Raw genomic sequence first — 16805 nt, forward strand, 5'->3', positions numbered from 1 at the left:
TCCACACTCCAGAGCCCTCAGGTAAGGCCAAGGTATGCATCTCCTTCTCCTAAACTTCTTCCAATCATCAACAAGAATTTCAAAGAGATAAAAACTGTTTTGCAGTTAATCAAGCCATGAGATTATCGTAGAGCGCTTGTTTCTTCTGTTGATGATTTTGCAGGACAGAAAAGATACCCTCTCATACCTAAATCCCGCCCTGGTCCTATTCCTAACATCCTTGGCAGACCTCATGCACCTAAAGCTTATACACCACCTTGGATGAGAGGATTTCAATGCCATGTCCTGCTCCTCCGGATGTCTGAGCTCCAACACAGTCAAGCTAATCACTGAAAACAAGCGCTTAGTGGGAGGCAACCCACTGGTAGGTTTTTCTTTTTCTTTTGATTTTGATTTTTATTTATTTTATTTTTGCTTTCCTCTTAGTTGATAACACTGGGGACAGTCTTGTTTAAGTCTGGGGGAGGTTAGTTACTAACTATGTTTTTGTTTTTAAGTTTCAGTTGTGTCAGTCAAAACCATAAAGTTTGAGTCAAATTTTTGAAAATTTTTCTTTTTATCTTTGGGAATTATGATCTTGACTAATGATTTCTCTTATTTGGCTAACACTCTAATGATTATTTGTTTATGCTTGATCACAGAACTCAAGCTTAGAAAGACTATGAGCCTTATCAACAATCCTGAAAGCCCTTATTCAATGGATATCTGATTGATCTAACGTTGTCTCAACTTTTATCAGGATTTTAACCGGACTTAATCTCTTACTTTGGGGTTGGAAATCAGTGGACTAGACTTCTTCTTCAGGCCATACAAGACAGTGCAATTTTTCAAAGTATGTCTCCTCTCTCTCTTCCTTTCAGTGCTTAAAAAAAAAAAAGATGAGATGAGATGATTTTGATCAGTTTAGAGAGGTAGGTAAATTACCAGTGACCTCATTATTCTACTCTTGAGTCAAATGATCACACAAAGCTTGGAAGCGAGGGGTAGGTAAATTACCGATGACCCCGGTATTCGCTTACACCTTTGATTAAAAAAAAAAAAAATTTGAGAGAAATCAACTCTTTGGAAGTGAGAAAAGGGAGAGGAAAGGAGATGTAAGAAGAATGTCTTGGCCTGAAGAGAGTCCATATGCCACTGATCAATACACCCAAGGTAAGAATTCACCTTATTTGTGCTTTAATATTGACTAATGAGATGACAATGGAGATTTCAGAGATTCCAAAGGATTGTGGGATTTGAGTAAGGAATGTTGATGCTTATCATGGTTGAGTATAAGTAGTAAGTTCTTGAGTCAGGTAAATGAAGAGTGTGAATAAGAATAATCTGCAATTGAGTGAGTTCCCTGTTTTCAAACCTCTTTCACAGGTCTAAGTTTATGTTTTGCTTGAGGGCAAGCAAAGGCTAAGTCTGGGGGAGTTGATATATCATGGTTTTTGTGGTTTTTAACCATGATATAAGGAGTCTTTTAGTGTCTTTTCATTTGTTTCTAGATTGTTTTTGAGTCTTTACAGGTTTTTAGCATGAAAGGAGCGAAATAGAGCAATTTGGATNTGAGTCAAATGATCACACAAAGCTTGGAAGCGAGGGGTAGATAAATTACTGATGACCCCGGTATTCGCTTACACCTTTGAAAAAAAAGAAAAAGAGAGAAAAGAAAAAAAAATTGGAAGTGAGAAAAGGGAGAGGAAAGGAGATGTAAGAAGAAAGTCTTGGCCTGAAAAGAGTCCATATGCCACTGTTCGATACACCCAAGGTAAGAACTCACCTGTACTTGCTTTAATTTATGTAATGAGATGACAATGGAGATTTCAGAGATTCCATAGGATTGTGGGATTTGAGTAAGGAATGTTGATGCTTATCATGGTTAAGTATAAGAAGTAAGTTCTTGAGTCAGGTAAATGAAGAGTGTAAATAAGAATAATCTGCAATTGAGTGAGTTCCCTGTTTTCAAACCTCTTTCACATGTCTAAGCTTATGTTTTGCTTGAGGGCAAGCAAAGGCTAAGTCTGGGGGAGTTGATATATCATAGTTTTTATGGTTTTTAACCATGATATAAGGAGTCTTTTAGTGTCTTTTCATTTGTTTCTAGATTGTTTTTGAGTCTTTACAGGTTTTTAGCATGAAAGGAGCGAAATAGAGCAATTTGGATGTTTTGGAGCATAAATCTCGAAGAATCAATTTGGACTCGAGGCAAAACAAGGGCATCGATCGACACCAAGATTGGGAGCATCGATCCACACCCTCTTCAGCCGATGAAGAATCAATAAATTGGAAGTTTTACAATTCTGCCCCAAAGTCTTCCAAAATTGCAACATAAGTCCCTGCCGTGTTTTAGGACATATATATATATAGTTTTTAGTTTTTTTAAAAACCCTTAAGTTTTATTCTTGTAATTATTATTTTTCCTGCAACCCTGTGAGATTTTGAGAGCTTTGAAGAGAGAGAAATCTGCTTTGTAGAGAAGAAATTCTTAAACTCCTTCCTTACTCTTTTAATTTCAATTGCATGTTATTCGGAATTATGTCTTGTTCTTCATTGATTATGTCTGAGTAGTTTGCTTGTTAGGTTCAGGGTTTTTCACAGGGTTTTTATGAATTATTAGATCTGTTTATTTAGGATTCTTTATCTATCTAGATCTTCATAATATTAATTCTTGATTGATCACCTAGAATTAATACTTTAGGAAAATAAATTGATATGAAAATATAATTGATTTTCCTCATAAAACCTTTTGATGAGCAAAATTATTTCTTGCAAAGAGATTTGATTTAATAATTTTGTGAATAATCTAAACCTGATTTTATTGCTGATTTTTAACCTAGAATTTTACAAAGAGATTTGGATTTTCTGGTTTTAAATTTAGATATTATTTGCAGTGAGAACTGATTTAATTTACAAAAGTGTTTAGAGTTCTAGATCTGTTCTTAATTGCTTGAATCCTATTTATCTCCTGATTTAATATTTCATAATTTCTTGAGAAATTCCTAGGCCTAGCTTTTTGATCCCCTGAATTTACAACAGCTTTTATTTAATATTTTGCATTGTTTATTTTAATTCAATTTAATCTGTTTAGCATAATTATAAAAGTCTATAATTTATTGTGTAGTCTTGAGTCCTTGTGGAATTCGACCCCTAAGTACTGCATTGATCTCTTATTTTGAGAGAGTAGCTCTAGGGTAAATTTGAGCATATCATAAGCCTTCCACCAACTGGAGTTGGAGGAGGACCTCTGGCTCCGTGGATCCTCTGGACTTTATGGATGACACACAATAAGTTGATCTTCAATAAGGAACGCATAAAGATCGAAGAGGTGATTAACCTAGCTATCATCAGAGCAAAGGAATGGCAATCAGCACAAGGAGAGAGTACTACTACAACAACTGAACTCCGAAACCAACGCCTAGCGAACCAGCTACAAGAACACGAAGATTTAATTACCTGCTTTACAGATGCCACATGGATCTCTGAACCAAAAGCAGGTCTCGGTTGGGTTTTCATGGATCAGCAAAATCGTACCCTCCTCCAAGGCTCAGATCTGGCAACCCATGTCCAATCTCCATTGATGGCCGAAGCGATAGCAACTCTTACTGCGGTAGAAGTTGCAATCGCTTCGGGTTTCAGTCATCTTTCGATAGCCTCCGACTCTCAGACGTTAGTCAAGGCACTCAAATTGAAGGTCCACTCGAAAGAACTTCACGGGATTCTCCATGATATCCTAGATCTATCTAACCAATTTACTGTCTGTAATTTCCGTTTCATCCCTAGAACACAAAATCGAATTGCAGATGCGATAGCAAAGAACGCTCTTGCTTTGTCTCTCTCTTGTATGTGAACCGTCGTTTTATGAATATAAGAGAATAGTTGCCCAAAAAAAGTCTAAACATCAATTTATCAAAAACAGAGGGAGTAATTCTTTTTTCTTTTTGTTTTTTCTCTGTTTTTATTTTTGTGTTTGTTGCTTATATAATTTTGTTTAGTTGTTCATACATAAAAGAAAAATATATGACTATGTCATAGAAGATGTAAATAACGGCCGCTGCAAGACGAAATGAACATGGTCCAGAATGAGTAAACAAATGTTTGATTTGATTTGATTTTATTTTATTTTTGTTCACTATTTGATTAAAATATACTTTTGCAGATATTTTTGGTAGACGAAAGAAGACAAATGTCCCTCCTTAATTAATTATAATAAACTGAAAACTAAAACGAACATTAGGTGGGAACTTTGTCCCATTCGAATCCTCCAACATACTCGAATGGACTATATGAGGATATGAATCAAAAGCATGAAACCCTAACTATCAAGAGAACGCATGGTTCGATAATCTGTCTCTTATACGATTCGCCTCTGTATACACGTAAGAAATCCAGACTAACCATTTATTTGAGAAAGAGTCATGGCACAATCGTATCAGATTAGCCAGCGGATGACCATTGCTAATCCCTGTTTTTAGAAACCCCACAACTAACTCTGAATCTATTTCTAACTTCATTCTCTACTACAAGAAATATGAGCATTATTAGCACACTGAAAATACTACTATATGGCTTTGGTAGCAGTTCCATAAACGCTAGGACATGAGGAGCTATAATAGCCTCTTACATAACGATAGTCAGACCTATTATAGCGCTAATCGTCTGCTATAAAATAATCTTTCATAACATTTGATTCATGCTATGATGTAGTTTTTCATGGCTGTTTTTTAGTGTTGTAATACACTCCTCCACAATTCCACCAAAGGAACTGAGCAAATACTGATATTAAGTGCAAACCCTTCCAACAAACGACCATCTCTATCCCAAATAACTCCCCAGCCGTGGCCAGCCCCATGTTTTCCCCCACAATCCTCCATCCGTAGAGAGTTTAACCCATCCCTCACTTGGCTCTCTCCAAGTATCTTCTCAATCCTCTCCCCCGCTTGAAAACTCCTGCTCACCAAACTATGAGTTCTCAAGACCTCCACAGCCATTTCTTTATGGAAACGAATTCTATCCTGGCATTTGCCGTGTTACCCAAACACATTGCCACACTGTCATTTTGAGTTCCACCATACTGCAATACTAATATCATCGGCCATCCTCCTCGACCCGAATCTAGAGCCGACCCGAGATTATTAAACAACCATTTCAAAAATGTAGCGGCAAAAAACTCTCGCCTCTTCCGTGGAGGCACTAACCTCCTCCAAATCCTTGCCATCGTCGGGCAGTCCCGCAAGACATGAATAATCGACTCTACAACTCTTTTACTTTTGTTGATACTATTATTTTATATTTTTCTTTTCAATTTAATTACAAAACTAAAGTTATGATTTAATATTTTTTAAATATAAAATTTTTTTAATTAATGGTTAAAAAATAATCTCCACAAATTTAAAGTAATGGTTCGTAGACCCTTAGTCCTTAAAGGAACTCCACTGTGGACGGCAAAAGCGACTGTATAATATTTTGTTTTTAGTGTTTTTGTAAATATTTTTACACTAAATGTGTATAATACTGTCGACAGAACACTAAAAAAAATTATCATTATATTTGTGTTTTCGATTAAAACATATTTATATTGTTGTTTGACTACTAAAAGATAAATATATCATCAGTATTTTTTTTTTAAACTGTCTTATTCTATTTAATAAACTATGAATTATTTAACTATAATTAATATAATATGAAATAATAATTTAGACAAAATTTCTAAATAAATATCAAATTGATTAAGATAAAAAATTTCATATTAAGGTTCAACAAAATAGTGAAAACATAAAATTACAAAATTAAAACCAAAAAAAGCATTAAAACTAAATGAAGTAAGATAATTTCGAAAAACATAATATAATTTTAAATATAATATCTGCCAAGGACGATGATGCTCGATATCAAAAATCTTTAGCTCAACATAGACAAATCAAAGATCATGAATGACATTCTTTGAAATGCATTAGTTGAGCAATTTGTTGTCAGAATATACAGATTCTGAAAATCAGTACAATGTAACTTTTTTCTATTATTTTAATTTATCGGTTGTAATCTTATACACTGAATTATAATAAATTATATATGAAAATATTTAATATTTATCAAACTATTGCATCTTAAATTTTATAATCTAACAATTATAGAATTTTGTTTTAGTATGAGATTTGATGTTGTGGTCGGAGGTAGAGAAAACGTTGGGACATCAAAATACTAAAATTACTGTTAAAATTTGGTGTCTAAATTGTCATCAGGAAATGAAAAACTCAATACATCCCATATAACTTGCACATGATATGAGCAGTTCTAACCATCAACAAGCATAAGTAATATCAAATAGTTTACAAATCTAAAATAATCAGTGAAAAAGTTCATAAACTATGTAATATCAACACTCGTTTTGCAAACCCTGATCGTTATGAAGAAGATTATTTGCTCATTTGATTACTTTCTATATCAATAAGATTATTTGCTAATTTGATTACTTCCTATATCAACAGCTCGGTTCATCATCTTTACAACTCTATTAAAAAAAGACTATTTGCTAAATTTGATTATTTCCTATATCAAAAAGATTTCAACAGGAAGTAAATCTGATAAACTTAGTCATCAAAATACGGTTAATGGTGTCTCGCGCAATGAAATTTTTTGTCAATAAAGTGTGTAATGTCATGGAAAAGTGTTTAATTGCTTATGCCCGAACACATATCGGTCGCCAAACCAAAAAATATAACAAGACAAAAAAGGGAGAATATAAATTTTTAAGAATTCTACAAATAATAATAATAGTAGTTAAGTTGTATTTTATTTTATGATTAATTTGATTTTTTAATGTTAATAAATGTTTTTTTATTGTTACGTCCCAATTAGCTCTCAATCTCACTCTAACTCTGCTGCTTTTTGTAAAAAAGTTATCTTGTTGAATAATATTTTCTGTTTAATTTACTGGTTTTTGTAAAAAAAAATTATTTTCCTTTGTTGGTGAGTTTTGTCGGACGTATAAAATCGTTAGTTTACAAAAAAAAAGTAAATTTGATGTTTATATGAAAAAATTACTTTTCTACAAAAAAAAATATCTAAAATATATATTAAATTATATTCATTTATGATACATGTACAATAAAATTTCTATAAATTAATAATTTTTAAAAATTAGTAAATTATTCCGATCTCAAGTTGTACTTGTGTAAAAAATGCTTCATTCGATAAAATAATAATAATTTTTTTTTTGGAAATCCTATGTATATATATGGTCCCATCAGTAACATAAATTAATAATGATATAAACTAATATATATATATATATATATGTGTATCTATCTAAGAAAATTTAGTAAAATATGACTTCTGCGTACTGTTTAACCCGGAGCTCAGTGTAGAATCAAAGTGGTGAAAGCTGAAATTTGTGATTTCTTCATTTATATATTGCTCAACAATTGAACCTTCAACACTAGCTTTGTTATTCGCTTTCTTCTTGAGGTGAAACATGAATCGTTTGAAAGGATACATCCATCAAAATTGCACTGGTCCACCAAGCTTAGCTTTTGAAGGTAAGTGAACAGTCAAATGTTCCATAACATCAAAAAATGAAGGTGGAAATATCTTCTCGAGGTTGCAAAGAGTCTGAGCAATATTTTTTTCGAGACGATCAATGTCACTTATATTCAGACTTCTTGAGCAAAGATCGCGGAAAAAAAATCCCACATCTACATATAAACGTGAAACAAGTTAAATAGTGTATGACATTGTATATATATAAATATACAAGACTAATAGAGACCGTTGCAAAATTTACCTGAGATTGCTTCATGGACTTCAGAAGGCAATAGTTCACAGAAAACAAAGGGAAATAACCTTTGCATAATCACGTGGCAGTCGTGACTTTTCAAACCATATATTTAGCACCTTTGCTCAAGGTTTATGCATCGCCCTATGTTAGATACATACCCATCAGGAAACTTTACCACATCCTTCAGCCATTTTAGAAACACTCGCTTTGCGTTTGGTGTCAACCGGAATATAGGAACAGGGGCCTTCCCAAAAGATGTTAGATGTAGAGGTTTTCTATCACAATACAGAACAAGATCTTTCCATGAATTCACAGAATCTTTTGTTTTGCCTGCGATATTTAGCAACGTGTTAATAACGTTATCAAAAATTTTTTTCTCAATATGCATAACATCAAGGTTATGACGGAGAAGATGTGTCTTCCAATAAGGCAGCTCCCAGAAAATACTAAACTTATGCCACTGATGCGTCTCGCCATATCCTTCAATCTGTGCGTTTACATGACTATTTCCACCATCTTCCACTGTTTTCTTCAATCCATAAATGTCCTCCAACTGATGAACTAAGATTTCTACCCCCGAACGATTATATGGTGCTGACTTCATGACGACCTTATTCTTTCTAAAAGATGTTCTGTTTTGTCTATAAGCATGATCTCCTGGCAAAAATCTCCGGTGACAGTCAAACCAACTTGATTTCCGACCATGCTTTAACTGAAAAGCATCTGTGTCCTCCATACAATACGGACAAGATAATCTTACATGGGTTGTCCATCCTGATAACATACCCAATGCTGGAAAATCACTTATCGTCCACATTAACACTGCTTTTAGATTAAAATTCTGCTTAGTTGAAAGATCAAACGCTTCAACACCATATGCCCATAGTTCCTGCAATTCTTCAATCAATGGTCGCAAAAATATATCAAAACTTCGTTTTGGATGGTTTCGCCCTGGCACTAAAATACTAAGAAATAGATATTCTCTTTTCATACACATATCTGGCAGGAGATTATATGGAGTTAGAATGATAGGCCACAACGAATAATTACCACCAGATGATCCAAATGGGTTAAACCCATCTGTACAAAGTCCCAGGTAAACATTCATGCTGTTAGATGCAAACTCAGGATAAAGGTCTTGAAAATGTTTCCACGCCTTACCATCGGACGGGTGTTCCATCTTCCCATCATGGCATGTATGTTCTGCATGCCAACTCATATGCGATGCTGTTCTCTCTGATAAATACAATCTTTTTAATCGATCTGCTACTGGGAGATAGAACATCCTCTTGTATGGAATACGTTTTGTAGTAGAGGAATCCATTCTAGATGTCTTCTTTGGTTTGTACCTTGGATGCTCACAAAATTTGCAGATGATTAAATTTTCATCAGGATCACCCCAATAAATCATGCAATTATTTATACAGACATCAATCCTATGGTAAGGCATACTCAATGTACGCATCAGCTTCTCTGTTTCATAATAGCTTTTGGATGCAACATTACCTTTAGGTAAAATCTTATGAATCAAATGTGAAACATTATCAACACAAGTTTCAGCTAGATTATGGTCTGTCTTAATGTGCATCACATCAGCAGCCAAGGAAAATTTTGACAAACCTTCAACGCAATTATCATAAAGAGGTTCACTTGCCATGTTTAAACGGTTGTAAAAATCTGCAGCCTCAGAGTTAGGGACTTCCCAAGCATTGTCATGTACAACAGGTTCACCCGAGTGTTCACCAATTCCAGCACTCATCCCACTAAAACAAATAAAAAAAAGTATAAAATTAACTATCCATTATTATTTAGCATACATATATATATAAATTACTAAGGCCCACTATTTTTTTGTACGAACATATAGTTGTGAATAGATGTTGCATTATAATTGGCATGAGATAAAAATGTATATACCACATGGTAATTATATTTAAATGTATATAAAAATATATATACCACATACTAATTAATGCCTTATCTCTATTTTTATAATTAACCATAATTTAGGAAAACTGTTAAAGTAAAAAATTGTGAATTTATTATAAGAAAATTTACCTTGTTTGTGGCATAAACATTTCTCATGCAGAGCTACATTCTCCCATGTATGCATTAGAATTCTATTCAGGTTTTGTTGTTTGATAAGTATGGTTATCAAAATTTTCATCACCCGCTTGATATTGGTATTGAGGCTCAAACGTTTCTCCGTGAGCAGTCCAAACATAGTAGTTAGGTTGAAATCCTCTGTTATATAAATGGCCATGCACAATGTTTGTGCGAAAAAGTTCCCCATTATGACAAACTACGCATGGACACCAGATTCTTCCCCCCTCATATAGCTGCTGACTAGCAAAATTTATGAATTGCTCCAATCCAACTTCATATGCAACATATACTTTCGGCAGATATGGATCCATACATCTGTACATCCATCCTCTTTGAACTTCAATATTATTACTTGAGGAAGACATTTGTGAAAAAGTAACGAACGAAAAACTTGAAGGAAAATTTGTATAAGAGAGTTTATATACTCGAAAAAATATATAATGCAGAAGAATTTTTGAAAGAGATAATTTGTGATCGTAAGGAAGTAGCAAAGCAAATGTATATATAGCAAGAGTCATAAACGGTGATATTTCTAAATGAATGGTGAGCTTTCTCTACAACTTGCTCTGATGTGACAATACAGAAAGAACTATTGCTACACTATCATCTGTCGGAAACCATTATCTCTTCCTCACCATTTTCCACTACTTAATTGTGTCCCTGTACCCACTAAAATTGCTACTGTCTCCTCTGTCACTATATTGCTACGAACAACTTGTTGCTACTATTAGCTACGCATAAAGCGACGCAAGTTGTAACAATTATTACAACTGATTCGTGGCAAATGTTATATAAATATTTCCTCACAAACAGTTACGACAACTTAGAGGCTACAAACTTTTTTGTAACAAAATCAGTAGTAAATCTGCTACAATTATATTTCGTCTCTATTTGTTAGTGAATTGCTACAAACACAGACGAATTAGCTACCAAAATTCTTCAATCAAATTAAGTAACATTTTGTCACAGTCTGTAGTAAATATTTGCTACCACCAATGCTTGTAGCTAAATTTCGTAACTATACACAACTACTCTTCTAGTGTTTGTCTATTCTTGAATTTGCATTTTTGTTAGAGTTTATCTCTGATATTTCTCCTTTCATCAAAAAATTATGATGTTGTCATATCTGTATGATGCTGCCATGGCGTGAACGGACTGGTAGATGACGAGATATAACCATTGTTGCAATTTTGGAGTTGAGGACACCTCTTTGCTGAATGACCTTGAACATTACAAAATTGACACTTGCCAAGGTAGGGACGAAAGTTACGTCTGTGTGTATTGTTGTGATTAGGCTGCCACGTCGAAGAAGAAGTATTATTGTTGCTGACCTTGTTATTGTTGCGTGCAGTGTTGTTGAAGCGAGGGGAGTGATTGTTGCGTTGAGTAGCAACATTGGCTGTGATTGGAAGGGTAGGAGAAGCTGCTTTGGCGAGAAGTTTGGCTTCATGATTGAGGAGACGCTCATGGACATACGCAATGGAGGGTGAGACATCTCGGCTGGCAACCTGATCAACAATGGGACGGTATTCTTCTGGCAAACCATCAAGAATCTGTTCAATCTTGTCATCATGGAGAACCGGGGCTTCCAAGAGTGCAAGCGTATCAAACTTGGTGGTGAGGCTGCAAACATATTCATCAATAGTATTGTTACCTTTGGTGGCAACCTTAAGCTGATTCTTTAACTGACGAACATGACCACGACTTGGTTTGGCATAGATCTCGGCAAGAGTGGTCCAGATCTCAGCAGCGGTGGTGGTTTGAGAGAGAGTGGTTTGAACTCCAAGAGAGACCGAGCCAAGTAAGGCACTGTAGAGTAACTGATCTTGTCTTTGCCACAGGGAAAAGGCTGGATTTGGAGCATCAACACCATTGGTGGTGACCATCAAAGGAGGTTTGGCCATGGAACCATCAAGATGGCCAATAAGACCATAACCAGCGACAAGAGATCGGACCTGCAACTTCCACATTAAAAAGTTGGTGTCGGTCAGTTTGGTGACATTAGTCATGTTGACATTAAAGAGATGAGAGTTGGTGATTGGAATCACGTCAGTCATTTGTGGAGCAGAGGTATTATCGTTTGAAGCAGACATAGCGGCGGGAGAAAAAGAAAATTTTTATTTAGATCTTAGTATCGATGCTCTGATACCATGTATGATGAGAATGTTAATTACTATTGATTGAATGATTACAACTATATATAGTGAGATACAGAGAGCCTAACTAGAGATTACTAATTTACAAGAATACCCTTAATACAATGTGATACATTCTCTACAATATCAAATCGCATAAGAAATTTTATTGTTGGAGCTCATCTCTAATATTTTTTTTATTATTTTTTAAAAAAGAAAATTACAAAACTATGAAAAAAAAAATCTTCATAAATTAATTATTAAAAATTATTAATTTATCAATAAATTAAAATCTCTATAAATTAATAAAATTTTATAGTCTCAATCTTATTAATTTATAAAGGTTTTACTGTATTTGTTTAAATTTATACTTTTAGAGGGGTATAATGCAATAAAAAATAATAATATTCATCATCTACTCAAAAAATTAAATGATACATCACTTATCTAAAATATAACTAAGATCATCACCTTTAATGAAATGCGATGGTGGAATCACGTCAATTAACATGCTGTCCAACTACTGCAGGATATTTCTATAAAATTGTTAATATTCTTTTCATTCTTTTCAATACTAAACTTTGTCGTAGATGACAAAGATGATATGATTAAGATAAGCATCAAGACGAAAAAAAAAAGACACTTTACAGCTAACGGTAATAAAACAATTAAATTATAGAAAACTTAGACTGCATGATCATCAAAACACCAATCATATGACTTTTATAATAACACTTTTCAATTTTGTAAGAACTAATCTAGACCAAACGTTATTAAATAGTATAATCTTGTAATCTACATCTAATCTACATACTATTCATATTCTTCTTTTTTTTTCGTTTTGTTTTTCTTAAACACATACTTTCTTTCATTTATAAACCAAGAGGGTTAGAATCCTTTTACAACAAGGTGCCCATTAGTCATCCTCAAATTAATGTCTCTAATTTTTTATAATATTAAAAATAATATTAATCTAAATTTAGATCTTCACCCCATTGTTTTTATTTTTTCTCCTCCCATTAGTCATCCCTAAATATGAGTGTCTTATATAATTTTTGTTAAAAATGTGTTGAAAAGCTTAACGTTAACCTGCCAATGAGAAGCAACACACATGAGAAAAACAAATCAAGAACAGAACCAAACAACACTTAATAAGAACAGAACCAAAAAACACTAACAAAAGCAAAACCAAACAATACTAACAAGAGCAGAACCAAACAACACAAACAAAAATAGAACCAAACAACACTTAATAAGAACAGAACCCACTGAACTTTGGATACCTGGATTATCATAAAAAAAAAATAAAAAAAAAAAAGAACAGAACCAAACAAGACACAACACAATAGCAGAACCAAACAAGACACAACATAATAGCATGAACCAAACAAACAACACTATTAAAATGGCTCATGTCACGTAAAATAAACAAACAAACTCTTAACTCCAGCCATGGCTTATGTCACGTAAAATAAGAAACATGAAACATAGAATTTGAGTAATTAAAACTGGGAAAAATGTCATTAAAATTCTCAAGTTTAAATTTTCGTTCATTTAAATCACCAAGTCTATGTTTGGAGGAAAAAATACACCAACTTTTTGTTGATTTCGAAATAAACCCCAAATTTTGGTTGATTTAGCCTTTTGAGGCACCACGTTAAGTGGTCAAACGGAACAATTAAACGCGGTTAATTGTTCGTTAACAATTTCCGTTTATAACAAAAAGACGCTGGTTCTATATCTGTAAAACCCCTAAATTGAGAATCGATTTCTCATTTCCCCCAATTGACAAATCCTAATCAATTTTAATTATCCCAAATCAGAAACCCTAATCGATTTTCAATGACTCCGAGAAAGAAGATTGCTACACGTCGTCCCAAACGGAAGAAGCCTGATAATGCTGGTGAATCCTCTGCTCACGAGTCTACTGCTCACGGTTCAATTGCTCTTGAGTCGACTGCTCCTGATTTGAACGCTCCCGAGTCGACTGTTCCCGAATTGGCTGGCGGGGTAAGTACTGCAATTATTATGTATGATTTTTGTCTCTTAGGTCAGCCTGTTCCTTTAGAAGAGCGTGATTCTTGTCCCTTTGAAGAATTTGATGCTGTTAGTGGAGATGATTGTGAGGTTGTTGGCGACAAGGATTGTAATGATATTGGGTACGAAGCTGGTGTCGAAGAAGACTTCAACGGAGAGGAAGATGAAATCAGGGGAATGGAAATGGAAACCAAGTATATGTAGAGGAAGATGGTAACCGTGTTGGTGTAGAAGAAGAATTCTGCGAGGACTTCGAAGCAGAGTTTGGAGAGGCTGCGAGAGAAGAGAAAGACGAGACCGATAACGACAGTGGAGATGATATCTTTGATGATGAGAAGATTCCAGATCCTTTGTCAGAAAGTGAAGACGAAGATAATGGCCAAGGTGATGAACATGTAGAAATTGAAGATCCAGAAGTGTTGCTCGAGTTGGGGAAAACTTTTAGCTCACCATAGGAATTCAAGATAGATGTTTTGAGGTATTCTCTGAAGAGTAGATACGACATTAAGTTGTATAGATTGCAGGCTTTGAAGATTGGTGCAAAATGTGCTAATACCGATCCTAAGGTTAAGTGTTTGTGGAGATGTTACTGCTCATACAATAAGAAGAAACACAAAATGCAAATCAAGGTATATGAGAGTAAGCATGTATGTGTTAGATCAGGTTTTAGTCACATGTTAAAGCGAGGAACGATAGCTTGGTTATTTGCGGATAGGTTGAGACAGAATCCAAAGATCAGACCGAGAGAGATGGCTGCAGAGATTAAGAGAGAATTCAATCTAGAAGTTAGTGAAGAACAATGTTCTAAGGCTAAGTCAAGAGTGAGGCGAGAAGCAAAAGCTGGTCATCAAGAGCATTTCTCACGGATATGGGATTATCAAGCAGAGATTTTGCGATCAAATCCATGATCAATTTTTGAGATAGAGACTATTCCTGGTCCTACAGTTGGGAGCTTACAAAGGTTCTATCGGTTATTTGTTTGTTTTCAATCACAAAGGAGTTCTTGGAAGCGGACATGTAGACCCATCATCGGAGTAGATGGTGCATTTCTGAAATGGGACATCAAGGGACATCTCTTGGCTGCTGTTGGAAGAGATGGAGACAATAGGATAGCTCCACTTGCTTTGGCAGTGGTTGAGATAGAGAATGATGACAATTGGGATTGGTTTATGAAGTTACTCTCTACTTCATTGGGTCTTGAGGAGGGAAGACAAATAGCTATCATTTCTGACAAACAATCGGTTAGTTAAAGGCATACTTTAATTTATTATGTTATCATCAATCATATTAACATGTGTTTCATTGATTTGCAGGGTCTTGTTAAAGCCATCAAGAACGTTCTCCCACAAGCTGAGCATCGTCTTTGTGCTAAACATATCATGGAGAATTAGAAGAGAGACAGTCATGATTTAGAACTTCAACGTCTGTTCCGGAAGATTGCTCGAAGCTACACCACATGACAATATCATAAACATATGGAGGCATTACAAAAGTATAACCCAGGTGCATTTAATTATCTGCTACGCACCAATCCGATGACATGGTCTAGAATCTTCTTCAGGGTAGGTACGCATTGCAATGATAACTTGAACAACCTTAGTGAGATTTTTTAATAGAACCATACGCCAAGCTAGGAGGAAACCGTTACTAGAGATGCTTGAGGATATTAGGAGGCAATGTATGGTGCAGAATGAGAAGAGGTACATAATCGTTGGAAGGTTGCAGACAAGATTCACAAAGAGAGCTCATTTAGAGATAGAGAATATGATAGCAGGGTCTCAGTTTTGCATCAGAAGCATGGCTAGGCCCAATCAACATGAGGTCCAATTGGGAGATGAAACTTATTCTGTGGATATGAATGCTTTTACATGTGGATGCTTAAAGTGGCAGATGACATGTACTCCTTGTGTCCATGCTGCTTCTGTGATCATAGGTAGGAGACAGAAAGTTGAAGATTATGTTGTTGACTGGTACACAACAAAATTGTGGCGTGAAACATATAGAGATGGTATTCACCCTGTCCAAGGTCAGAACGAATGGCCTAGAATGAATAGATTAGGAGTCTTGCCACCACCTTGGAGAAAAGGAAATCCAGGTAGACCAAATAACCATGTGAGGAGGAAAGGTAGGTATGAAACTGCCTCTTCATCAAGCAACACAAGACTGCCACGCAATGGAAGAGTCATGACTTGTAGCAACTGCAAACAAGAAGGACACAATAGGTTATCTTGTACAAACCCGACAGTTGAAGCTCCAGCTGCAAGACCAAGAGGTCGACCAAAGAAGAATCAGGTTTGATGCTTTTGTTTATTTAATATTATGAGACTTAACACCATAAAAGAAACCGTTAATCATGTTTTCATACTTTTTAAAACAGGAACCAAGGAACGCATTGTTTGGCCAAGGAGAATCACAGCCATCTATACACGGTTCATCACAGCCAGCTTCTCAAGGAGGCACAATGCCACCTACACACGGTTCATCATAGCCAGCTACACAAGGCGGATCACTACCAGCTTCACAAGGAGGATCACTACCAGCTTCACAAGGAGGATCACTACCAGCTTTCCAAAGAGGACCACAACCATCCTCACAAAGGAAGAAGAGACAAAGGAAACAATCAACACAAGAGAGGGCATCAACATCAACACAGTGGGAACCTCCTCAAGCTCCACAGCGTGAACAAGGACTAGGAGGCTGTAGATCATGGTTTGAATGCTCAAGCTAGAATGTATGACATGACATGGTGTATTTTTTTTTTTTTTTTT

At 35.1% G+C, this 16805-nt stretch overlaps 2 protein-coding genes across 2 annotated transcripts; both read right to left on the minus strand.

The window, feature by feature from the left end:
- LOC104771269 lies at window positions 7291–10320 on the minus strand. The gene is made up of 3 exons (XM_010495777.2): window positions 9818–10320; window positions 7766–9522; window positions 7291–7676 (listed from the first exon to the last, which is right to left on the minus strand). The coding sequence occupies exons 1-2, from the start codon at window positions 9835–9837 to the stop codon at window positions 7869–7871; spliced, it is 1674 nt and encodes a 557-aa protein (XP_010494079.1). The 5' UTR covers window positions 9838–10320; the 3' UTR covers window positions 7291–7676; window positions 7766–7868.
- Window positions 10975–11958, minus strand: LOC104772670. Its single transcript, XM_010497259.1, has one exon. The coding sequence runs from the start codon at window positions 11956–11958 to the stop codon at window positions 10975–10977; it is 984 nt and encodes a 327-aa protein (XP_010495561.1).

The sequence above is a fragment of the Camelina sativa genome, chromosome 20, assembly GCF_000633955.1.
Source record: "Camelina sativa cultivar DH55 chromosome 20, Cs, whole genome shotgun sequence".
Taxonomy (NCBI): Eukaryota; Viridiplantae; Streptophyta; class Magnoliopsida; order Brassicales; family Brassicaceae; genus Camelina; species Camelina sativa.